Source organism: Equus quagga, chromosome 11 (genome assembly GCF_021613505.1).
Source record: "Equus quagga isolate Etosha38 chromosome 11, UCLA_HA_Equagga_1.0, whole genome shotgun sequence".
NCBI classification, from domain to species: domain Eukaryota; kingdom Metazoa; phylum Chordata; class Mammalia; order Perissodactyla; family Equidae; genus Equus; species Equus quagga.
In genome coordinates this window covers 24,297,602-24,321,926 of record NC_060277.1, presented here as the reverse complement: position 1 = coordinate 24,321,926, position 24,325 = coordinate 24,297,602, and the positions used below count along the sequence as shown (strand labels likewise).

Here is a 24,325-nt window from a genome sequence, read left to right as displayed (position 1 = left end):
TTGTGAGAAAACGGGAAATACACATAAAAACACATAAAACACTTCTGTTGCATATCAGAATACAGTGGCTGTCTCCAGGAAGAGCACTTGTGAGAGTGTCTTAAGTTGTGAGCTGAGCTTGCCACGTCTTTCTCAGAACACCAATTGAAATAATGACTTTCAGATGAACTACGGTTCTTCAGACTTGGGTATTTGGCAGACAGTTTCTCAGAAATGGACAAAGTGGCGCCAGCCCTGTGGCCCAATGGTTAAGTTCACGCGCTTCACTTCGGCGGCCCGGGGTTTCACTGGTTTGCATCCCGGGCACGGACATGGCACCACTCATCAGGCCACACTGAGGTGGCGTCCCACATGCCACAACTGGAAGGACCCACAACTAGAATATACAACTATGTACTGGGGGGCTTTGGGGAGAAAAAGAAGGAAAAAAAAAAGGAAGATTGGCAACAGATGTTAGCTCAGGTGCCAATCTTTAAAAAAAAAAAATGGACAAAGTAAGCCTGTCACTTCAAGGAACCAGTTGAGAGTATTTGTTGCCAATGATAAAGTTAGATCAAGCCAAAGTCAAAATTTTAGCAAACTTGTATCCACCATCATATAAACAATACTTAAGATTTTTCTGATGTGATGGGTAGCAATATTAACAAATGTGGTTTTTCTGGTATTGTATAACGAAATGTGTGATCACTTGGAACATCTTCATAACTCAGATGCTCCCTCATGTGTAAAATGAGGGCTTGGAACAGAGCCCTGGTTCCGAGATCCTCTGGTTCACTGGTTCCTTCACTCATTCGCTCGCTCCTTCATTCAATAGTATTTATAGAGTGCTTCTCTGCTATGGAAGTCAGAGGGAAGGATCCAGATATGCACTAGGATGTGGCCTGTTGAACCACAACAGATGTTTTTCCTCCTGCACTACACGCACACTGAAAGCCCAAAGGCAAGTAAGATCAAACTCCTTTTTCACTCGTAGAGTACATTGTTTAATGCCATCAGCAAAGAGCCCTTGCCACAAAGCTCATTGGCCAAGAGTTACATCACAAGAGTCCTCTCTCATCTTACTAAAATGTAAAATTTATTCAGAAATGAGAACATAGAGCCACAAATATGTTTCGGTAAAGATAAATCTTTGTTTCAGGAAAGAGGCTCTTGGGCCTGGCTGTCTATGATTGTTGCTGGTTCCTCAGTATCGGAAAGACTGTGAGGTTAGGGAGTGGCTGTTGAGGGAACAGAAAGATAGTCCTGAGAAATGAGACCATGTGCTCTGAATGCCCCAGAGCACTCTTACATTTTATTTTTCAGATAAGGTGCTTAGAAAGGTTTTATTTTTTAAAACCGAGTTGCTAAAGTTTTGTGGGCCTTTCTTACGTTCAGTGTTGGTTAATTTTTCATGTCACATGAAGTGTTGAGATAGCCGGGAGCATTTATCTCAGAGAAGAGAATTAGAAGTCACATGATCATTTCCCCAAGTATTATTTGAATCATTGTCAGGGCTTCAAAAAAGCAGGGCTTTTTAAAGTTGCTTTGGGGACTAATAAGTGGAATATATAGGGAGGAAAATTTAGGATCACTGAAGAGAAAATCTTTCCAACACATATAGCTATCAACAAATACTGTGTAAGCATTCCATTATGAAAAGTCGTGAGTTCTCTCATTACTGAGCGTGCTTGAGCAGAGGTGATAACCTTCATCAGCAGTGTGGTGGAGAGTTTCTTCGTTTGGTCTGAGGTTGGACAAGGCGATTTGGAAGGAAGGTCTTCTCTTAGATTCTGTAATTATTATCACAGCCGTGAGACATCGGATGGCTTGAGGTCATGAGCAGTTTGAAACGGAAACTTGTTGTTAGCGCCATCAAGTCAATTCTGACTCCTAGTGACCCTGTGCATAGCAGAGCAGAACCCTGCCCGGTCTTTTGCACCATCCTCTCACCTTCCAGCGCTCTATCAGACAATGCTCCACTACTCCTCATAGGTTTTCCTGGCTAAGTTTTCCAGAAGTGCGTGGCCAAGTCTTTCTTCCTAGTCTGTCTTAGTCTAGAAGCTCCCCTGAAACCTGTCCACCATGGGTGACCCTACCAGTATACATAGCTTTCACATCACAGCAACACACAGCCACCGCATTATGACAACTGACAGATGGGCGGTGTGGTTCCCTGAATGGGAGATGAACCCCGGGCTGCAGTGGTGAGAGCACCAAATCTTAACCACTAGGCCACCAGGGCTGGCTAAACCAAAAGTAGGTGATTCATTTATCCGCCAAATATTTGTCAAGGACCTGCTGTGTGTCAGGCACTGTCCTAGACACTGAGGATGCAGTAAAGAACAAGACTGACAAGGTGTTCTAGGGTCGGCAGACAAGCATTGAGCTAATTAACAAATAGGTAAGACAATTTCATATCAGGGGTACGCCCTGAAAAACACGAACCAGGGTGATGGCAGGGGGTGATTGGGGCAGGCAAGGGTTGAAGATCTGTTTTAGATTTTGAGGGAAAGTCTCTTCCAGGAGTTAACGTTTGAGCTGAGTCCTGAATGCAGGGGCGGCATCTGCCCAGAGATGACTGGGGAAGACTGTTTGCAGTAGAGGGCATGCACAAGGGACCAGGGCAGGAACAAGCTTGGCATGTGTGAGAGGCAAACAGAAGGCTGAGTGAGAGGCCCAGGGGAATGTGCTATGGATGGAGTAAGGCACAGGGAGGGCCATATCTCAGAGGACCTCTCACAGGAGCTTAGCCGTTACTCTGTCCAGTGGGAAGCTGCTGGAGGGTTTTCAGTAAAGAGTGGCATGCCCAGATTCACATCTCTAAAAGATGACTCTGGGTGCTTTCTGAAGGATGAATTATAGGGGGCAAGGACGGAAACAAAGAGGGAAATAGGAGGAAATTCGAGAAGTGTGGTTTCACAGAAGCCAAAGAAGAAAATGTTTCAAGAAGGAAGGAGTGGGCAGCAGTGTTGAATACACAAAAATGAACAGGAACGTCATTGGTGGCCTCGATGAGCAAATGTTTGAGTGATAGCTTTGCAAGCCCATTTAGAGTGAGCTTAGGAAAAAAATGGGAAGTGAGTAAGAGAACATGGGGAGTAGAAACCATTCTTTCAAAAAAGGCTTGTTAAAGGAATACAAGGACCTAGGAATGCATCTGGAGGGGAGTATGAAATCAAGGGGTCATTTCTAAGGTAGGAGTTACTACGACAGCTTCTCTGTGTGCTGGTGGAAGGGGGTCTCCAGAGAGGCAGATGCTCGGGATGTTGGACAAAGGGTGGGTAACTGCAGGAGACAGATCCTCAAATGAGCATTGTGAATTGTTTTGCGTTTTTACTGAAGTCCATAATTTCGTTATCCTTGATGTTGATTAGTTTGTTGGGATGTTCTTGTGTTAAGTTTAACCATATGAAATCACCACTATTCACACATTTTTGACCTACAGAAACAAACAGCATCATATAATTCTACCTAATAGAATTAAAATTTTCTGTTCTTATCTTAGACAATTTTAAGTTTCTTTCATAAGTCTTTATAATTTATATATGTTTTTAATTTGGAAACAATCTCAAACATGTCTAAAAGTTGCAGTTACAGAGCAAAGAACCTTTTTCCTCCAAAAGCATTTGAGAGTAAGTTGTAGACCTGATGTCCTGTCTCTCTCTAACATTTGAGTGGGTATTTCCTGTAAATAAAAACATTCTCCTGGGGCTGGTCCCATGGCCTAGTGGTCAAGTTTGGTGTGCTCCACTTCAGCAGCCTGGGTTCAGTTCCTGGGCACAGACCTACACCACTCGTTTGTGGCCATGTTGTGGTGGCGACCCACATACAAAACAGAGGAAGATCGGTACAAATGTTAGCTCAGGGCAAATCTTCCTCAGCAAAAAAAAAATAATAATAATAATTTCTTCTGCAGAATCACTATACAGGCTAGTAAAATCAGGAAATTCACATAAGTACATTGCTACCAGCTAATCTTCCCACCCCACTCAAGTTTTTTTTTTAATTATTTTATTGAGGACATATTGGCTTATAACATAGTGTGAATTTCAGGTGTATATTATTATATATCAGTTTCTGTGTAGACTGCATCATGTTCACCACTAATAGTCTAGTTTTTATCCATCACCCTACATATGTGCCCCTTCACTCCTTTCACCCTCCTCCCACCTCCTTCCCCTCCAGTAATCACTAATCTGTTCTCCTTACCTATGTGTTTGTTTCTGTTCCACATAGGAGTGAAATCATACAGTATTTGTCTTTCTCTGTCTGGCTTGCTTCGCTTAACATAATACCCTTACGGTCCATCCATGTTGTCACAAATGGCACAATTTTGTCTTTTTAATGGCTGAGTAATATTTTATTGTTTATATGTACCACATCTTCTTTATCCATTCATCCATTGGTGTGCACTTTGGTTGCTTCCACATCTTGGCTATTGTGAATAATGCTGCAATGAACGTAAGGGTGCATAAATCTTTTTGAATTATTGAATTCATGTTCTTTGGATAAATACTCAGCAGTGGAATAGCTGGATCATATGGTAGTTCTATTTTTTAATTTTTTGAGGAATCTCCGTGCTGTTTTCCGTAGTGCCTGCACCAATTTGCATTCCTGCCAGCAGTGTATGAGGGTTCCCTTGTCTCCACATCCTCTCCAACACTTGTTGTTTCTTGTCTTGTTAATTATAGCCATTCTGATGGGTGTGAGGTTATCTCATTTTAGTTTTGATTTGCATTTTCCTAACAATTAATGATGTTGAACATCTTTTCATGTGCCTGTTGGCCATCTGTATATCTTCTTTGGAAAATGTCTGGTCATATCCTCTGCCCATATTTTGATGAAGTTGTTCCTTGTTTTCATATTTGCAAATCATGTATCCGACAACCCACTAACTGGGAGAAAATATTTGCAAGTCATATATCTGACAAGGGGTTAATTTCCAAAATATATTAGAACTCATACAACTCAACAACAAAAAAGTGAACCACCCTGTTCTAGTTTTTGCCGGTTGTCCCAGTAATGTCCTTAATCATGAACGGATCTAGTCAGCATCACGTTACATTTAGTTGTCATGTCTCTTTAGTCTCCTTCATTCTGGAACAGTTCCGCATTCTTCCCTGATTTTCATGACCTTGACACTTTGAAGAGTACAGGTCAGTTATGTTGTAGAATGGCCCTCGATTTGGATTTGTCGTAATTATTTTCAGGTTATGAATCTTTGGCAGTGTGGTAACCAGCCTTCACATTGGTCCCACCTCCTGTTATTCACGTCCTTGTGCAGTCTCCTCCTACTTTGTACGAGAGCTGATCTTTGTGACCCAGAGCCCTTAGCAGAAGTGATTGGGTTATAAAAGTGATCTCTGGGATCACTTGCTTTCGTGTTGTGAGCAGCCCTGTGGATAGAACTGCATGGCAAGGAACTGAAGCCTCCAGCCAACAGCCAGTGAGAAACTGAGGCCTGCCAATTATGTTGCGTGAGCTTGGCAGTGGATTTCCAGCCCCACTTAAACCTTGAGTTGATTGTCACCCTGGCCAACAGCTTGACTTTGACTTTATGAGAATAAACAAGAATCACGCAATTAAGCCACTCCCAGATTCCTGACCCCCAGAAACTGTGACATCATAAGTGTTTGTTGGCTTAAGTTACATGATGAATGCAGGCAGGAATGTCACAGAAGTGACAGTGGGTTCTTGTCATCGCATCCTGTCAGGTGCACACAAGTTCAATTCGTCCCATTACTAATGATCTTTATTTCAATCCCTTGATTAAAGTGATATCTTCTGGACTTTTCCACTGTGAAGTTGCTCTTTTTTTTCCTTTTAATTAATGAATATTTTGGTGGGAGATACTTTGAAACTATGTAAATATTCCTTTGTTCATCAAACTCTCAATTTTTTAGTTTATTTTTCTCAGTAGGAGATCTTGGTTTCCAATTTTATTCAATGGGATATAATCTGTTACTATCATTATTTATTTTGATGCTCAAATTGTCCCAAATTTCATCTCAGGTCCCTTTAACCTGGCTCCCGTGTTCTTTGGACATGTTCTCATCATTCTTTAAGCACTTCCTTGATTTCTGGCACAAGATGTTCTAAGCTCATCATGTTCTTTGCGTGCCCCAGCCCTGAAATCAGTCATTTATCCAAGAATCCTTGATTCTTTTTAGTGGAAAGTGACATTGAAGCCAAAGGTCTGGGCACTAGGTGTGCCATCAGGGTGTCACTGCTCCCAGGCCCATTCAAAAGACATGCGCATATTTACACATATATATATATATATATATAAGCATATACAGACATGTATATGTAAATATACACATACATATATGTATATACAAGTATATACTACGTATATATTTTATATATACTGTATAATATAAAGGTATATGTTTTTAAATGTAAAATAAATAAATAAAATATGGAGATATATATATATTTAAATCCATAAGTTCATACTGATACCTCCAGTTGTAGGGTACTCAGGGTTTATTCTATCCTTCTACCTTTCCATATTAGTGACTTCCTTCTCCAGCAGTGAGAAACTTGGGTCCCATTACCCTTATTATATTTATTTGTTTATTAATCCCCCATACATAACCAGTCTCCCATCCCCACTGCACCCACGGCTTCCCCCACATGGATGCCCTCTATTCAGGCTCTGACTCCCACTGCAGAGATACCTACCCTCATGAATGCCCTCCTCATCCCCTTGGGCCCCAGGCCAACTCTCCATGTGAGTACCCCACCCACCTCGCCCTGCTTAGGCTCCGACATACCACCTCAGGCTGCCCCTACATGTGGACGCCCTCCTCACCCAGTCAGGTCTTAACTCCCCGCACTGGATCTGTCCTCTGGAGGGACACTTTCCTCATCCTGCTTGGACTCTGATCCCCACTCCAAGCTGTCTACTCCCAGTATGGATGCCCCCTTCACCCGACTTGGGCTCAGACACCCGACAGGCTGTCACAGGCTGCCTCTCCTTGCTCTGCCCCATCTAATGGCTTTAGGGCTGACTTGTTCAGGGGGGAAAGAGGAAGAATGGGGCTTTATGATTTTGTAAAGGATGTCAACACTGAAAGGGGCACTCTGCTCCCCCACAGCTGAATCGTGAATTTCTTCTGTAGCAGTGGGTTCTAAATTTCCGGTTACATCAGAACATCTTGGGAAGCTTGTTGAAATACAAATCCCAAAGCAAACAAAAGACAACAATAAAAACAGGGAGCCACCAAAGTGTCCCTGGAAAATAGTTAAATAGATTATAGGGAGATAGCCTCAGTTTTCATTTTGGACTTTTGGTTATTCTTTAAATTTTCTTCATGTATCCTTTTAATTATAGTATTAATACTAACAGATTGTGGGCCATGTTTTATAATTTTCTATATTAAAAACATAATTAGCATTATTAGTATTTTTTTAAACGGATACAAAATACAGAATTCAAGACCCTAGTGCTAGAAACTCTGATTCAGTACACCTGAGCTAAGGCCTGAGAATGTGTGCTTTATAAAATTCTCCATTTGAACATAATGATGAGCCAGGTTGGGGAGCCCCTGCTCCCCCGAACCCTCCACAGGAGTTCCCTCAGCAGCTGTCCGCGTGTCCATTGGACATCACACCAACACTCCGTCACAGACAAACATTGACAGACACGAAGTCACGTGAGTCTCTGAAAATTCAGGATCTTTAGGTTTTGTTTTGAAGGCTCATGATCCTACTGATACTGCCTTCCGAAAAACAGTTTTCTCTGATTCTTGTTGTTAGTGAAGTGAAGGACAACTCTGAAAAGATGCAGGCTAAGTACTCTTCAGAACTATCAAGGTCAGCAAAGACAAGGAAAGTCAACTGTCACTGCCAAGAGGAACCGAAGGGATGTGACCACTAAATGTAATATATCCTGGATGGGATTCTGGAACAGAAAAAGGACATTAGGTCAAAAATAAGCATGAACTTTAGTTAATAATAACATGTGAATATCAGTTGATTAATGCAACAAATATACCCTAAAGGAGGATGTTAATAATAGAGGAAACAGGGTGTGGGGTATGTGGGCACTCTCTGTCCTCTGCACAATAATTCTGTAAATCTGAAGAGATTATAATTAAAAAGTTTATTAGAAAAAGGATGGAGGGTGTAACAGATGTAACAATGTGATATGGAAAACTCAATGGTAGCATTTTGTCAATCATCAGAAAAAGGTGAAAATATTTGAATGGGCATGAAGAATAAAAGTAGGATGTCATCACCTCCATGTGGGAGATAAGACACATGGCCATTATTGCAACCCATTGGTCTGAGTTCCCAAGAGTGACAGGACACTGCTGCTGCTGTTTCAGTAAATTTGAGGACAGAAAAGACAGATTGCTCCCAAAGGTCGCTATATAAATGTCTTATGACCAGATGCCCTGAGGGAGGTTCTGGGCCTGCACGTAGACAGGGAGAAAGGATGACTCTGGCGGGTGAAGTCACATTTTTTGCCCTATGAGAACAGCTGTTATGTGCTAGCTGTGCAGCCTGTCCTTTGTTGGCAGCACCGACCCAGTGCTGTGCAGGGTAACCAGTCCCTGTTGCCTATGGCTCAGAGCCAAGTGTTCTCATTAAACAACAGCTGAAATGTTCAAGTTATAGCCTGTAAAACAAGGCAGCCAGATAGTGTAGGCTGTTCCCCTGATGTCGGTGATAATAAACACAGCTGAAACAGAGAAAAACTGCATTTCTTTTTATACTGAGAGAGATAATATGTCCTACAAATGGGAGGGAAACCATACATTTTCTAAATTGCATCCTAAATTGGAAGCATTTTACCTGTTTCGGGTCTGAAAATCATCCTGCTTCATTTCTCTAAAACCAAAAAAGTTCTTTTAAAAACACAAATGAAATTTTTATTTTACAGTTCTCAGAGAGAATGTAAAAAGAGTTTCATTCTGCCATACTTGGACCAATAAAACTATAATGGCAATGGCGAAAACATCAAAAGGACCACCATTGCCCACTCAAATCTGTGCTTGTGGTAGCCTGTCCTTTCTGTCTCTTTGGGCAGCAAGCATACTTATGTCAACTGCTGGAAGTGTCCCCTTCCTGCTAGACCCGTGTAGGAGCAGGGGTCACCTGGGAGCCTGCCTGCCTGCTCCTGGAGGAAGCAAGCGGGAGCTGGAGCTGCACGTGCTTTGCTCATCGGCTGGCTATGTTGGTCAGAGTTCAGATGCAGAAAACATAATCCACTCTAGGTAAATTCAATAGAAAGTGATTTATTATAGGATTTTAAGTGGCTTTCAGCATCACTGGAGGATTGGAGAAGCAAACTCTAGACTAAGCTTCCAGGAAGAACTCCCAAAACCATATGGCAGACCCTCCCAGTGGCTGCGGCATCTGCCTTGATTAGGAAGCTATCACAGCAGCTGCTGGCTGCAGAACCAGCCACCTCAGCTGTAATCAGGAAGCTGCCACTGCAGTGGCAACTCAAGAACGTGTCACCTTTGCCACGGCCTGCAAAACGATACCCTACATCTTGCTTCTTTCCACATGACTCAGTTCCAAATCAAAGCCTCCTGTGCATGCAAGCGGGGGGTAGAACGTAAATCACACTTTGAACCGGAAATGCAAGGATGTCTAGGATGTTATTTTTTGCTTTTCAACCTCTGCACACTAGAAAGGGAGTTCCAGTGGATAATGAGTAATCTAATTTATGTTATCTGTCACAGTCGGCCCCTCTAAGCTGCCCAATTATGCATACATACTCCTCTTGTTATGTAGAACTCACTCCTTCCCCTCTAAGTTATTGCATCCCATTCGAAGTCCAGGATCTCTGAGTTTTGTGCAGCTCTCTTTATCAGGTCCAGATGAGGCTTCTTGTAATCCAGTGACCTGTGCACAAAAAGACTGCCTGTCTGCTCCCAATTTACAGTGGTGGCAAAGGAAAATTAAAACTCTCATTAGAAAGGGAGAGAATGGGGCTGACCCAGTGGCATAGTGGTTAAGTTCGCACACTCCCTTCAGCGGCCTGGGGTTCGTGGGTTCGGATCCAGGGTGTGGACTTACACACAGCTCAATAAGCCATGCTGTGGTGACATCCCACATACAAAATAAAGGAAGATTGTCACAGATGTTAGTTCAGGAACAATCTTCCTCACCAAAAAAACAAAACGAAAAAACAGAAAGGGAAAGAATGGGAAACATGCGATTGCTATTTGTATTAGCAGTGATCAAATTCCATTAGGCAAGAATGGTGAAAGCGCCCTGCACCCTGCTCGGTTAGTGGAGTAAGGCCCTTGCGTGGCCATCTGGAAGGACTCCCTTGTCCATGAAGCCTGGTCGGTTCTGGGAAGAAGACAGCAGCAACAAAGTTTTAAAATCTCTAACTCATCACATAAAACAGAACAACTGGTAGCAAAACCAAATACTCATAGACCACATTTACCTCAAAACTGCATAATAAAGTACCCACACAAATCTCCAGATATAAGCAGTGATGGAGGTCAACCACCAACAGCCACAAGACCTGAATGGTGTCAGTGTTTGTACAGAGGAAGAAGTGGGGAGGAAACAGCAGGGTGTCTGATGGACCCAGGGACAGGAGAACTCCAGAAGAGCTAACAGGAATACGCTAGAAAGCACTGTGGGCCAATTCGAGCACAGCCGCTGCACCTGGGTGGGGTTTTACCTAGTTTAGGACCAGGTGAGTGCGGGGGGTTCTGGGTGAGGTCTGGAAGGAGCTGAGGCAGTCTGGGCTGCACAAGCTCTTGAAACCGAACAGCCAAAGCTCCTTTCCAGAACAGGGGACCCATCTGAGGGGAAATTGCTGACTGTGGAGCAGGACAGTTGAGCAGGACAATGGCAATTGACAGGGAGAGAGAAAGTCCAGATAAAAGCGAGGAAAAGGAAGAGGTATAGGGGCTAGCCCAATGGTGCAGCAGTTAAGTGCACACTTTCCGCCTCTCAGCAGCCCCAGGTTCTCCAGTTCAGATCCTGGGTGCAGACATGGCACCACTTGGCAAGCCATGCTGTGGTAGGCGTCCCATGTATAAAGTAGAGGAAGATGGGCACGGATATTAGCTCAGGGCCAGTCTTCCTCAGCAAAAAGAGGAGAACTGGCAACAGTTAGCTCAGGGCTAATCTTCCTCAAAAAAAAAAAAAGGAAGAGGTACGGGAAATCTCAGAAAGCAAGCCACCATGGCTTTGAACGCTTCATGAAATCAACAGAAGAGGGAGTTCTGGCAAGTTAGTCACCTCCTTCTGAAGGTTCAGGAAAAGTAATTTTACATAATGAGCAACAGAAATGTATCAAGGTCCAATCTCATATAAAGTTATTAGAATAACAAAAAAGGACGGAGCAGAATAACGTCCCTACAGATGATGAAATCGTGCCAGAAAGACAAGTCAATACAAGGGGTCAAAACTGAAGCATCCTATTTCGAAATGAACTTAAAATACAAAACTTTAAAATTTGACAAGAAATGAAGAAAAACATAAGATTTGAGACAGTGTCAAATATTGGCAATAGGCAAAGAGGACTTAGCATGGATAACAGAAATCTTGAAGAAGAAAAATAAATCAAGATAACATAAAAAAATACTAAAAACTGTAATGCCAAAAAAAATTTCTGAAATAAAAAACTTCATATTGAAAGAGCACACTGCATACCTGAAACAGTGCCCCAGAATGATGCAGTATAGTAATTTAACTGGGCTTTAAAGAAAAAAAATCCTAAACAAAAAAGACGAAAGTGACTTTTAAGGGAAAATCATTAGATTATCATCAGACTTTTTGGATGAGACACTTTATGTCAGAAAAAAAAATGAAGTAATATACTTAGGACTCTCAAGGAAAGAAAATGTGAGCCAAGGATATCATTTTCAAATGCTTTAAGTATAAAAGCAGAGACAAACTGTTAACAAATAAGAACTCAAGGAGTATTGTCCCCATGAGCCCTTCTTGTGGAATGTGGCGGAGAATGAGCTTCAGACAATCAAAATGACTAGAGAGACATTGACATAAAGACCTGTGTGAATTGTAAATGTCTTGTTACTTACGGAGCTAAGATGAAGGTTGAAAGGGAGACAGCATAGTATGTTATGGCCATGTGCTCAAACAATGTGAATATAGTACAACTCTGAAAAAATTGGGAAGATAATGGTGCAAAATAAAAAAAAGTGCAAAAATAAAGTGCTTTCAGTAATCATATTGATGGTGGCAGTATTAGCATCGTTACTCTGACTCTGATGTGTGTTCATTATGGGATAAACCAAGTGAATAATCAGGGGCTATTCTAATTCTGTCATCCTATTTGTCCTTGAGAAGCAGGTTTCTCCTCAGCATGGAATACACGTGCACACATAAACATGTATGCACATGCATGCACACATACAGTGGCCCAATAACCATGAGAATCCTCGGTGCCCATGTTGTGGTCTTGGAATACAAGTTCCCCATTAACAGGAAGCAGAGCTTCTGGAAGAAGTAGCTGACCCCAGGTCTGTGTCAGAAATGCACAAAATGAACCTGGAACATCTTGTCAATCCAGTTAGCAGGAAAGCTATCAAAGATTAACTAGGGTCATATCAAGAGGACTCAAGAGTGAACTTAAGGAGGTTCACACTGGAACAAAGGTAGGACAATCTGAACTTCAGTCAGAATAATAATTGCAGTGGAATGGAGCTCATCAAATACGTTTAAATCCATGAGTTTGTGATGATTGTCTTTAAAAAATCTTGTCACTTTAAAAGGATAATATAAAATCATTTCTTTACCTGGAAAACTGGTAAATAAAGGGAAGGAATCAAGCTTATGACACTTTGAATCATAAGTATCGTACCACTGAGTAACCAAATAAGAGATGAGGGAAACCATCTTTTTAAAAAAGTGTTACAACTAATAAATGAAGAAGAAATAAGGTAATTAGTGTTTGGCAATCCCCAGTGAATTAATGGATCTAGGCATTGAGCATCAGTGGCTGTTAATATCAAAAAAGATAAACAACTGGACTCTGTGGCCCTCCTATGAAACAGCACACCACCACATACAGTCTTGCCAAAGCGACTGCAACAAATTCTCACCAGCCTCTGGATGCAATTGCTGACTTGCAGGAAACATAAAGAACAGAGGAACATTTTGAACTACATTTTGAATGTGCAATCAGCAAAATCCAGGCTGAGAGAAACTCTACAACGTGAATTCTTCAGCGGTTAAATTGTAAGGAGAAGAAAGGAGAGAGAATCTGTATATTAAGAGGCATATCACGCTTTTGAAAACGGGCAAGATTAAACTATAATCCAGGGATGCACATTTGAATGAAAAAGTCTTTTTTAAAAAGTGCAAGGAAGAGATTACTATGGAAATCAGAATAATGGCTACTTATGAGGGGAGAGGGGTTGTGATCGGGGTGAGGTGCATGGAAGGGGCTTCTGGGCTGGCTGCCAAACTTTCTGCTCCTTAAGCTGGGTGCTGTTCACCTTGTAATAATTCTACGTGTTTGTTTTGTGTGGTTTTCTGCATCTGAGTTTTATTTTACAATAAGAAGGTGAAAAGCATCAATAGATCTTTAGATCAGTAGTTTTTCCATGATAACTATTGGGTGAGCATTGATGGTTTTTATATTTAATTGACATACATGTATGGTGGTGATGTAATGGCATTTTAACCAGAAACTTTACTCTGACAAGCTTGTAGCAGCCTCTAAAGGCGTTAATAAAAAGTCACATTATAGGAGCAAGGTGTTCCAACTCTATCTAACAAATAGTAAATGTTACAATATGTTGCCTCAATTTATTGGCCCCATTTCCCCAAATGCTCGTCAACTATACTTTTGTTCCAGTATCTGCACAATAGAAGGGACATTGTAAAAGTGAGTTCACATGGACTCGTTTGAAGTACATCACTTTGTAGGGAGGGTTGAAATAGATATAGATGGCCCTTTCCTCAGCCTTGTGTTTAAAGAATACATATATAATATATTAGTGTACATAAGCCTAAATGTATGTTATATGTAAATATTGTATCTGTATACATAACATATGTGCGTGTGTGCACACATGCCTCTGCTGTTTTTTCATCTGCTCAGTCTGATGAAAAATGACAAATGAGTCTTCAAAAGATAGAGTTTAGCAGCCTTAGGCATTACAAACGCATAAATTTTTTGAGACATATGAAGGTCATTGTGTTCTATAAATAATTGTGCTGTGTTGTTGACGTTGCTTAGGCTTAGGCATAAAAGCCTCAACTTTTGCCAGACCGCCGTGCCCTTCTGGTCGGCCTGTCATTGACATGGCTTCCTAACTGGTTGAAGGCAGGTTGAAGTTGAGGGCTTTGCAGTCCTCCTTCTCTCTCCATAACCAAAATGCCACCTACTGCTCTCCTATCAAAATCTTTAAAGACCTGGTCTACTCTAAGGAGTTGAGATTCCCTGTTGCTCTGCCTTTCAAGGGCTCTGTATACAGACAGAGCAGCCTACATCTCTGGTCTGCAAGGTTAGACATTTTGTGTTCCATCATCACAGATTGTACTCTTCGCTTCCTTCTCATCACCCCTTTTGCTCCTTCTAATGGTGGATTGTTTAGAGACTGGCATTATTATCATCTTCTCTTTAATGAATTTTAACCTGCCTGTGAAATTTCCAACCTCCCTTTCAGCGTCTCTGCTGGAGGACAGTCCAATCGTCCCATTATAACAGCAGCTATTAAAAGGATTTGGAAATGTTTGGGGGGCGGCCCCATGGCATAGTGGTTAAGTTGGCGCACTCTGCTTTGGCAGCGCAGGGTTCATGGGTCCAGATCCTGGGTACGACCAGTCATCAAGCCATGCTGAGGCAGCATCCTACTTACAAAAAAACAAAATAGAGAAAGTTTGTTAGCTCAGCGACAATCTTCCTCAAGCAAAAAGAGGAAGATTGGCAACAGATGTTAGCTCAGGGCCAATCTTTGTCATAAAAGAAAAAAAAAGGGTGGGGGTTTGGAAATGTTTGGATTTGAAGGAATCAGATTTGTTCACTACTCTGTGTTGTGTTCATTAGCTCTCAATGGATCATGTATTAGATTCACAGTATTTTATGTGTATAAAATAGACTTGCTGCCTTTTAGCAAGAATAAAAAGGAAATTAATTTATTCTTTACCTTGCTGATGTTTAGAATGTCATCAGCAGTGAATAACATGGTTTAATTTCCCAATACGTAGATAAGTGCTTGCTCCTCAAGCCTGCACCTTTGCTCTGTGATATTGTATTTATCTACCACTGACACGTGAAAGTACCCTAGGGGGCGAGGCAGCGAATATTACCGGGTGCTCGCCCACATTTCCAACACTGAAACTGGCTGACAGGGTAGCCTGCTTTCTAAGATCCCAGAATGTAGGGGTGTATTCTGCCTTTTGTTTTGTTTTGTTAGAGGTGATTTGAAGATTGACACATTCCTCTTGATTTCGCCCATTTGGTAAATTTGTTCATCTCTGTGGGTCACTGTTTTCTCACCTCTAGAGGGGGATAAGAACTCCCCCGACCAGCTCCCCCTTGTTTTCTGAGCCGCTTTGATAGCTCTACCCCCTGGAAAGCGCTCCAGCTTCCTCTCAGTTTCCTTGTCTATCCTCCGGTTATCTCAGGAAAGGAACTTAAGAGCGGTCTTCTGATGGGAATGCCTAGCTTCCCTATCGTCTGCAGTAATCCAGATCACACTGAATTCGGGTTCTGACTTTAAAAACCCAAGGTAAAACCTTATTCCTTAACCAGATGTCATTCATTCATTCGGTGAATAATTATTGAGCACTTAGTCTATGCTAGGCACTCTTCTGGGCATTGGAGATAAAGAGGTGATCAAAATGGAGTTCACATCCTTGTAAGTATATAAACATGTAAGTGAAAGATCAGATAGTGATAAATGCTATGCAGAGACATATTATATTAGGATAATGGGCTTAGAAAGACATAAAATTACCCAGAATTTCTGATGAATAAAATAGCAGGAAAGAGATTCTAAAACAGTCTGTCCGATAGAACTTCCATGATGATGGAAATGTTCTGTATCTACACTATCTAATCCAGTGGCCATTAGCTGCATGTGGCTATCAAGCACTTGAAATGTGGCCAGTGCTACTGAGGAATGAATTTTTAAATTTTAATTAATTTAAATATAAATTTAAATGGCCACTGTGACTAATGGCTACCATATTGGACAAGTGCAGTTTGAGAGCTACATTTTGGACTCAGGTGTCTATATTTATGCACAGAGTGTGAGTGATATGCAGCATTATCTTGGTTTTTTAACATGAAGAAGCAAATGCATTCTCACCGTATCATCTATTCTTAGATTCATGACTAGGCTTCAGTGTCTGAGTACTTCGTTGGAAAGATACAAGCAACCTCATAAGGGGGCTAAGGAGAAGAATGGACGGTCACAAACAATGTTAGGGTGGCATCTGCAACTGAGGGCCAGAGGTCTGAGCAACATTAAAGGCCAGAAAGAGAGGGAATCATCATGGCGCAGTGTACCACAGGCCCCTCTGCCAGTTAGGTGATGAGGGCTATTATTTCCTAATAGAAATTACAAAACCAGCAGAAAGGCACATAGAATAATAATCAAGGGCTAGTGCTATTAAACCCTTAATAATAGCACTACTTAGCAAAACTAGCTAAGGTTTTGCTGCACTGAGACCAGAGCATCTGATCAATTTTGGACCTGCCCTAATTATAGTTTTCTCCCAGGAAGTAGAGGAAGTAATGAGAGAAAAGACCTAATGATGACCGTCATCTTCAAATAAGGGTGTTGGTCAAGGTCTTCTGTAAAGCCCTTTTTAGCTATAATGTTCTTTTGATTCTGTGACTCAGTCATGACCAACCGTCATTTGGTGATATTAAAACAGCCACCTTGGGAAAAATCTTCGAGTTTGTGATAGCTGCAGAAGGGACCGCCTGGATGGGAAATATATTCTGTGACTAGAACCATTACCAAATTTTCTGCAAATGCCAAATGGGGTTTGATGTGTGTCAAAATGCTAATCATGGACAAAGCATGGGATTTTAACATGTAGAAAAGTATCACATATAAAATTATTGAAGTTATACAAATATCATCTAGTTTTGCTATCACCAAGCATAAATCATCATGACTTTACTAAATTCAGAAGACATTCCAATGTGACCAATTTAATATTTTCTTAAACCAACATATGTTTACTGGGGACTCAATAAGTGTTAGTCAAAAAAAAAGCCTCAACAGGAATTAAACTTTATAAAAGGGATTCAAACAGGGGCTGGCCTGCTGGCACAGCAGTTAAGTTCACACACTCTGCGTCAGCAGCCTGGGGTTCGCCAGTTCAGATCCCAGGTGCAGACCTGCACATTGCTCATCAAGCCATGCTGTGGTAGGTGTCCCACATATAGAGTAGAGGAAGATGGGCATGGATGTTAGCTCAGGGCCAGTCTTCCTCAGCAGAAAAGAGAAGGGTTGGTGGCAGGCATTAGCTCAGGGTTAATCTTCCTAAAAAAAAAAAAAAGAGGGGAGACTCAAACATTAGTTCTGCATCCAAGTGTAAGATATAGTTATTGTCAGATATGGTCATGTAGTAACCAAGCAAGTAATACTACGTTTAAAAAAAGAGCATAAAAAGGGGCCGGCCTGGTGGCGTAGGGGTAAAGTTCACGTGCTTCACTTTGCAGGCCCAGGGTTCTCAGGATTGGGTCCCAGGTGTAGACCTACACACCGCTCATCATACTATGCTGTGGCAGCATCCCAATGTCAAAGCAAATAATGCATAAACAATCCATAAATCAACATCGGGGTGAGTTTATTATGGGCCAGATCTGAGGACTAACCCAGGGCCTTCCTTCCCTGAGGAAGGAGGGGCACCAAAGAAGTGGGGTGTACAGAGTGGTTGTATACCCTCAAAGAGCATGTATCACATAGGATTGGAATATCCCTTTTACAGCAGTCACGAGATTGCCCAGCCGGCACAGCATAGCTATTCACACAGCAGGTAGCAGATCTGTTGTCTCGAGCTGGGTGGTCACAGGGTGGGCTCAGCAATCAATTCCTAGCCTAAGGAGAGATGCTTATCCTTAAGGAAATGCCACTGTGGGAGAAGTTGCGTCCTTGTTTTAATGGCATTTGTTCTTGTCTTTGGGACATAGTAAATGCTTTTAAGCTTTTTAATGCTTTAGCAGATATACAATGCATGCTCAGTGGCCACATCAGGCCCTTTTGGAAAAAGAAAGTCAGGCCGAATTAGTTTTACACCAAATGTCTTCCTCATATACTCCAGTAGATCCTATTGCTTGCCATTTATTTATCACCACATACAAAAAATGAAGATCGGCACAGATGTTAGCTCAGGGCCAGTCTTCCTCACCAAAAAAAAAGAAAACCCCCAAAACAAAAAGATGCATAAAAGGTCACCAATAAGCATTTTCTTTAAAAACATGCAATATGTCAAATGAATTTCTGCCTGAAGTGTTTCTCTTCTGTGAATGGGAGCTGCAATTAAGGCTAAGTGTTGTCAACCCTCGGTGTTTGAGTGCACTGAGCAATAGAGGTTAAGCAGCCCATAAATGAACTGGCAAATAAATTATTCTAAATAAGACCGTAACATTCCTTGAGAGGAAATACCGAGGCCTCCTTGAAGATGGAACTAGGTTTTGTAGATAAAAAGAAATGAACCTGCAAATTTGTAATTATAATATTTTATCTCCAGAAAGACTCCTAGCATTTGAATTTGGGGCAAGAGGTCTTATCCCTTTGCAGGATGTGAGGAGAAGCTGGAAGAAAAAAACACTCCCTCTGTTTATGGCCAGGAGAGAAATGTGAAACTGTTCTTTCCAGCATGAAAGCACAATAATAAGCCAGCTCTCTCTCGTGGAATGAGTAAAAGACAATAGTCTCACAATTTCCACATCATTTAGTATTTAAATACTGGTCTTTTCATCCCCAAACAGATGCCATCTAAGCTAATAAAAAGACTATTCCATGGAAGTGTTACTGGGTTTCCCTCCGTCTCCTTCCAGTGCCGTCGGCCGGGATGCTAACCAGCAGCCCCTGCTGAGGGTCCTGGAAGCTTTTGTATTTCCTTCCCACTTTGGAAATGTGTCAGCCATCGAGGAAATCAAAAGTGTCTCCTCATTAGGAGATGTGTGCTGAATCTGATATTGCTGCTCATGTCTTTACAATTGGATGTTGAGTTAGGCTTTCTCCATGTGGGGTTAGTGGTAGTATATCATTTAAAAAGAAAGTTCATGTTTATAAATGTGCAGTGCTGCTGATTGACCATAAATAAGATCTTATTTAGCATTTTAGATACATTTTGTTCTCCTTAGACCAAACGTTCTCAAACTTTAGTGCGTATCCAGTCACCTGGGGGACTTGTTAAACATCTTTGCTGGGCACCCCCCGCAGTCCCTATTCAGCAGGTCTAGAGCGGGGCCTGAGAATGTATAGTTCTAACCAGTGCCCAGGTGATGCTGATGCTGCTGGTCTGGGGACCACACTTGGAGAACCGCTGCCTTGGGACTCTGATGTGTTCACTGTGACTGGTGTCTTGATGTCTGAGAAGAATGAGGAAACAAAGGTTTCTTTGTGAATCCGTTTCTTCCTTCTCCTTTTTCTGATCATGCCAACAATATTGGGTATGTCTTAAGTTTCTTTCTGGCCCAACTCTGGTAATAATCATTTTAACATTACAGTTTTGTTATTTAGAATAGACTTTGATCTAGAAGAATAGAAAGAACAAAGGGGATAGTTGGTGCGTTTCTGACTGCCTGCTTTGTTTTGACACCATAGTGAGGTGGTGGTGGTGGAGCCCTAAACCCACCTGCTACTCCATCTGATGCCGTTTGAGGCTGACGTTTGGCATTTCACATTTAGAGTGTTTGTAATCGTTTCCCATTACTCCATGTGGCAGTGAAGCAGTTTACCAAGAACTAGGGTGAGGACTCCTGAATGATTTACTGCTGAGAAACCTGAGACACTGGGTGGAAGTGGCTGGTCTATGGCCCCATTCATGGCTGTCCCGGTCCTACATCATTGGGCAGTTGCTGGGCCCTTGTCCTGTTACTTCCCACAGCCTGCCCACCTGTGTATTCAGCTGAGACCTCTGAAGGATAAAACAGTGACTTGGTGACGTGGCCTCTCTTTCTTAGTCACATTGAGGTTTAGTTCCCAGATGGTATCTTCCTACATCCGTTGGATGTCTGGTGTGTTTCCTGTCAGAGAGTTGTTCATTAATGCACCCAGGGTTCTGGGCAAAGGACTGGCTTCAAAGGCAGGACAGAAACCATTAGTTCCATTTTAAAATTGACTTTAAATGTCTCATCTGTAAAATGGAGACTATAATCTCTTGTGCTTTCTGCCTCCATGATGGGCGTGAAAATTAAGTAAGATAACATACGTAAAAGGGATTTGAGAGGGGAAGAGAGGAGACAGGTGTATATGGTGTGGTTCAGGAGGAGCTGCTGTGGCCCGCTCTTTGATGACAATCTCTAAAAACACTAATGGAGACGCCCTCATAAAGGTTCAGGTTAAAATCATTGACCCTGAATGTTATCAGCCATCAAAGAATTCAAGCATCTCACTGTGAATTATGTAAATGACTATAGAGTTGCTATATCTTTGTAAGGAAAATCGAGAAGAAAAGTTCCTATTTTAGTCATCCTAACCATTCACTATTATGATCTGTTAGCCACAGACGTTGGACTAACTGTAACTTTTATATTTTGAAAAAAAGCTCTGCTGTCAGGCTGGCCTACAAATTGAGATTCAGACATCTCAGGATTCTTTCACCTTGTCTTTAATTTTTTTAACTTTGAGTAAATTGTTTTGTGCTTTTTTGTCTGTTTACTTAAATAAGGATATATTCTAAGATTATGTGAAATTATTAGAGTGCTTTGAAAAAAATGGGAGTATTTCATAAACCTTACACTAAATTTGAGTTGAAATATGTTACCCTGAGGTGAAAACAGTTGAGGTTGGCTTCCAGAAAGAATGTTCCACCTCCAGCTATATTTTATTTTAATCGATTTAATGCAGAGTCTCCAGCTATGGCAGGATGTGTTAGCATTCTAGATAAAGGAAAGTACAGTGAGCTGCCTTGGACTGTTTTCTGGGAGAGTAAGAAAGACCCACATTTAACAGTGACACATCCCATGAGGATGGAGGGTGTTACTGGACAACTCCTGTCTTCCCTTGTGTGTCTCCATTTCCTGATGTCCCTCAAAATATTGACGTTCCGAGTTCAGACCTAGCTGGGTCTGAGGTCCGATTCTGCTTCTGACTGCAGGGAGTCTGCTCCAGCTCCCGGGTCTGAGGTGACCAAACAGCCAGGCATCCAGGATGCCTTCCTGACTCCTGGGATAATGTGCAGGAGCAAGGCTAGGTTCCAGCCCAGCAGAATAGATTCTCCAGATATTCTCTCTCTGTGTTCTGTTGGTGCCCTGGTGTGGAGAACTACCCTCCACCTCGCAGGGCCAGCCCTGGGCCATGTGGTAGAGTGTGTGGTTGTCGTACCCATAGTCCCTCACAGTCCTTTTCAGTTTACCCCCCCCGCCCCCCATCAGTGGCCTCTTGACCTTCCATGCACACTCCACACACTTACTCACTCTGCATCACACCTGACTTGGTTGACTCATCCTTTTGAGGGCCTGCCTCCAGCTAAGGATGTAATAACTAATAGGTACTCAATCTTCAATGAATAGAGGGTGTGTCAGACACCGAGCTGCATTTTGACAAGGCCTTTCTGGAGACACCCCCTTCCCCAAGGAGTGGATGAGGAATTTCCAGCACTGTGGCAGGCTGAGTAGGGTGGGAATGGAGAGATATTTTTGAATAGAGAGATTCTTGGGTGCTTTTCAAATCAACCCACAAAGGAAGGAAGGTGCCTATTGCAGATCCACGATCCCTCATCCAAAGCCTGAGGCCAGATGTGTTTCTGAATTCAGAATTTGGGGATGTTAGCATAACAAGATGGTACATACACCTTATAATAACATCCCGAGCATGATCTGAGGCCTTGTCTGATAATTAAACACATTAATATTCACATGAAGTGGGATCATTATTGTCAGTTCAGTTTAGGATGTGCCACCAAATGAGTTTCAAGTGGGTCAGGTTTTACTGGCAAAGCAACGTTTGGTTGTTACAGCTTTTAGGATTTCAGAATTACAGATAAGGAATTCCGCACCTGTAATTGTTGACAACGATTCACATTTTGGGGACACGTATAGTGTGCCAGGCACTTTGCTAAGTGGACACTTTACACATATAAACTCGTTTACTCTTCAGCATGTGAGGTAGGAATTGTTAGGCTCCCCTACTTCACTGATTCCTGCTAAATCTTCCTTAAAAAAAACAATTGATAACTGTTAGAACTAGTAAGCAAATTCAGTAAAGTTGCAGGATACAAAATCAAGATACAAAAAAATGATTGAGCACCTGCCATGTGCCAAGGAGCAAAAAGTCTGTAGAGGCCACACCTAAAGTTAGTCCAGTCGTGTGAAGGAGGCAGGCGGGTGCACAGACGTGGGTGTGCCCCCGGCTGCAGGAACAGAGGAAGGGTGCCCACCCGGGCTGCAGTTCAGGGAAGGCTCCCTGAGCAGGGGCTGCTCCAGCTCTGTCCTCCAGGCAGAGGAGGAAACCAGCGAGAGGGGCGAGGACAGGTCACTGCAGCCACTTGTTACTCCTAAGCCCTGGCGTTCAAGGTCGGCAGTGCTCGAACACTTTGAGACCACAGCTGCCTGTGGTCCTTCCTTATTTTCTTTCAAGTAGCCCTCTCTTCTCTTCTCTTTCATAGAACACCCATCTCAGCTTTCTCACAAGACAACATCTATGAAGTTCAGCCTCCAAGAGTGGACAGAAAATCTACAGAGATCTTCCAAGCCCATATCCAGGCGGGTCAAGGTATCACGCAGCCCCTCGGGAAAGAAGACACCTCCATGTACCGCGAATACATCAGAAACCGCTACCTGTGAAGGAAGAGCAGGTCCCCGTGGTGGCCCTGAGGGGGACCAACAAAGTCAGTTTGCTTGCGCTGTAATCTGTTTTGTCTCATTTTAAAAAGATAATTTCCTGTCAGTCCTTTACATCTGAAGGTTTTCCCTCTTTTTGTAACTGGCAAATTACAAATTATAAGTAATAAAGAAATGACTGACTATTTTCCTGTCATTGCCTTTGTTTTATTTTAGAAATACTTTCTTTAGGAATGTGGTCAATATAGTATCAAAACATCACATTAAGAAAATAACTTAACAGGTATTTATTGAGCACCTCCTGTGTGCCCAGCACTGTGTGGGGTCTGGGAGCATCTCAGTAAGCAAAACAGGCCAAAAAATTCCTCTCTTATGTAAAATGAAGTCAGAGTATTTTTCTTCATAGTTAACATAATTTTTTTTTAATTTATTCTGATTTTTTTGTTAACTTTGTGTTTTGATCAAAAATTTATTACTTTGAAAGCCTGTGCTCCTAGGAAGTAAACACTGAAATATTTATGGATAAAAGAACAAGATGTCAACAAAGTGCTTTCCAAGGTTTAGGGGAAAAGAACAAACGGAGCAAAGTATTAGTAATTGGTAAATCTGGGAAAAAATAAAGAGGAGTTCTTTGAGCTATTCTTATAATTTTTCTATAAATATGAAATTATATCAAAATAAAACAAAAACTTGTTAGTCTGCGTAACTTTAGTGGTGTGCAATCGTGTTACATGATTTGACATGTCTGGTTAGGGTTGACTCATCGTGTGCACATATGGTTGGTTCTCCATATAGTCAAACATAACATGGACAACTTTCTGCATTTCCTGACAGTTTAACACAAATGATTTGATCTCATTATGTCTCTGTGTTTTTTTTTACAAGTTGTCTCCGTTCTCCCTCCTCATAAATAAAATAAAGAAAACCAAGCCATCCAATGCGAGAAGGAAAAATGATCAGCCCAAATGACCTTTAAGATATCTCCAACCCCGAGATTCTGGGATTCTATGGAAGGTTCTAGATGACAGATAAAAATTAAACCCCTAATTAACAGACATTTTTGATTGATGCCATCATAAAACCAGGATTAGAGAATGACAACATAACAGGCAAGAGGAAATTTGTGTTGGCCCAGTTTAGATATCTACCACAATCAATAGCTTGCTGCTGGCTGCGGGATCTCACCTGAGACTTCCCAAGTCACAGAAGAATCCCGAGTCGCTGGGGAGGGGTCGGGTTACAGATCAAACACTGATCTTCATTTTTTTAAATGTATTTTTAAGATGGCTTCTTAGAGGTCCATCTCCTTATGATAGGAATGAAGTCTTTGTCAAGACCTGGAATCTAGGTCTTCTTTCATAATCTTCTTTCACTGTAAAGTAAGAAGAATAATGCCTTCTTTGTTGGCATACTGTG

The 24,325-nt window shown here is 41.9% G+C and overlaps 1 protein-coding gene across 1 annotated transcript in view; it reads left to right on the top strand.

Annotated features, from left to right (window-relative positions):
* Positions 1–23,105, top strand: part of FIG4 (FIG4 phosphoinositide 5-phosphatase) — a 117,378-nt gene extending 94,273 nt beyond the window's left edge. The window contains exon 23 of the mRNA XM_046676412.1: positions 22,735–23,105. Within this exon, the coding sequence (XP_046532368.1) occupies positions 22,735–22,912 (178 nt within the window). The 3' untranslated portion in view covers positions 22,913–23,105. The remainder of the gene's footprint in view (positions 1–22,734) is intronic.
* The last annotated feature ends 1,220 nt before the right edge of the window (positions 23,106–24,325 follow it).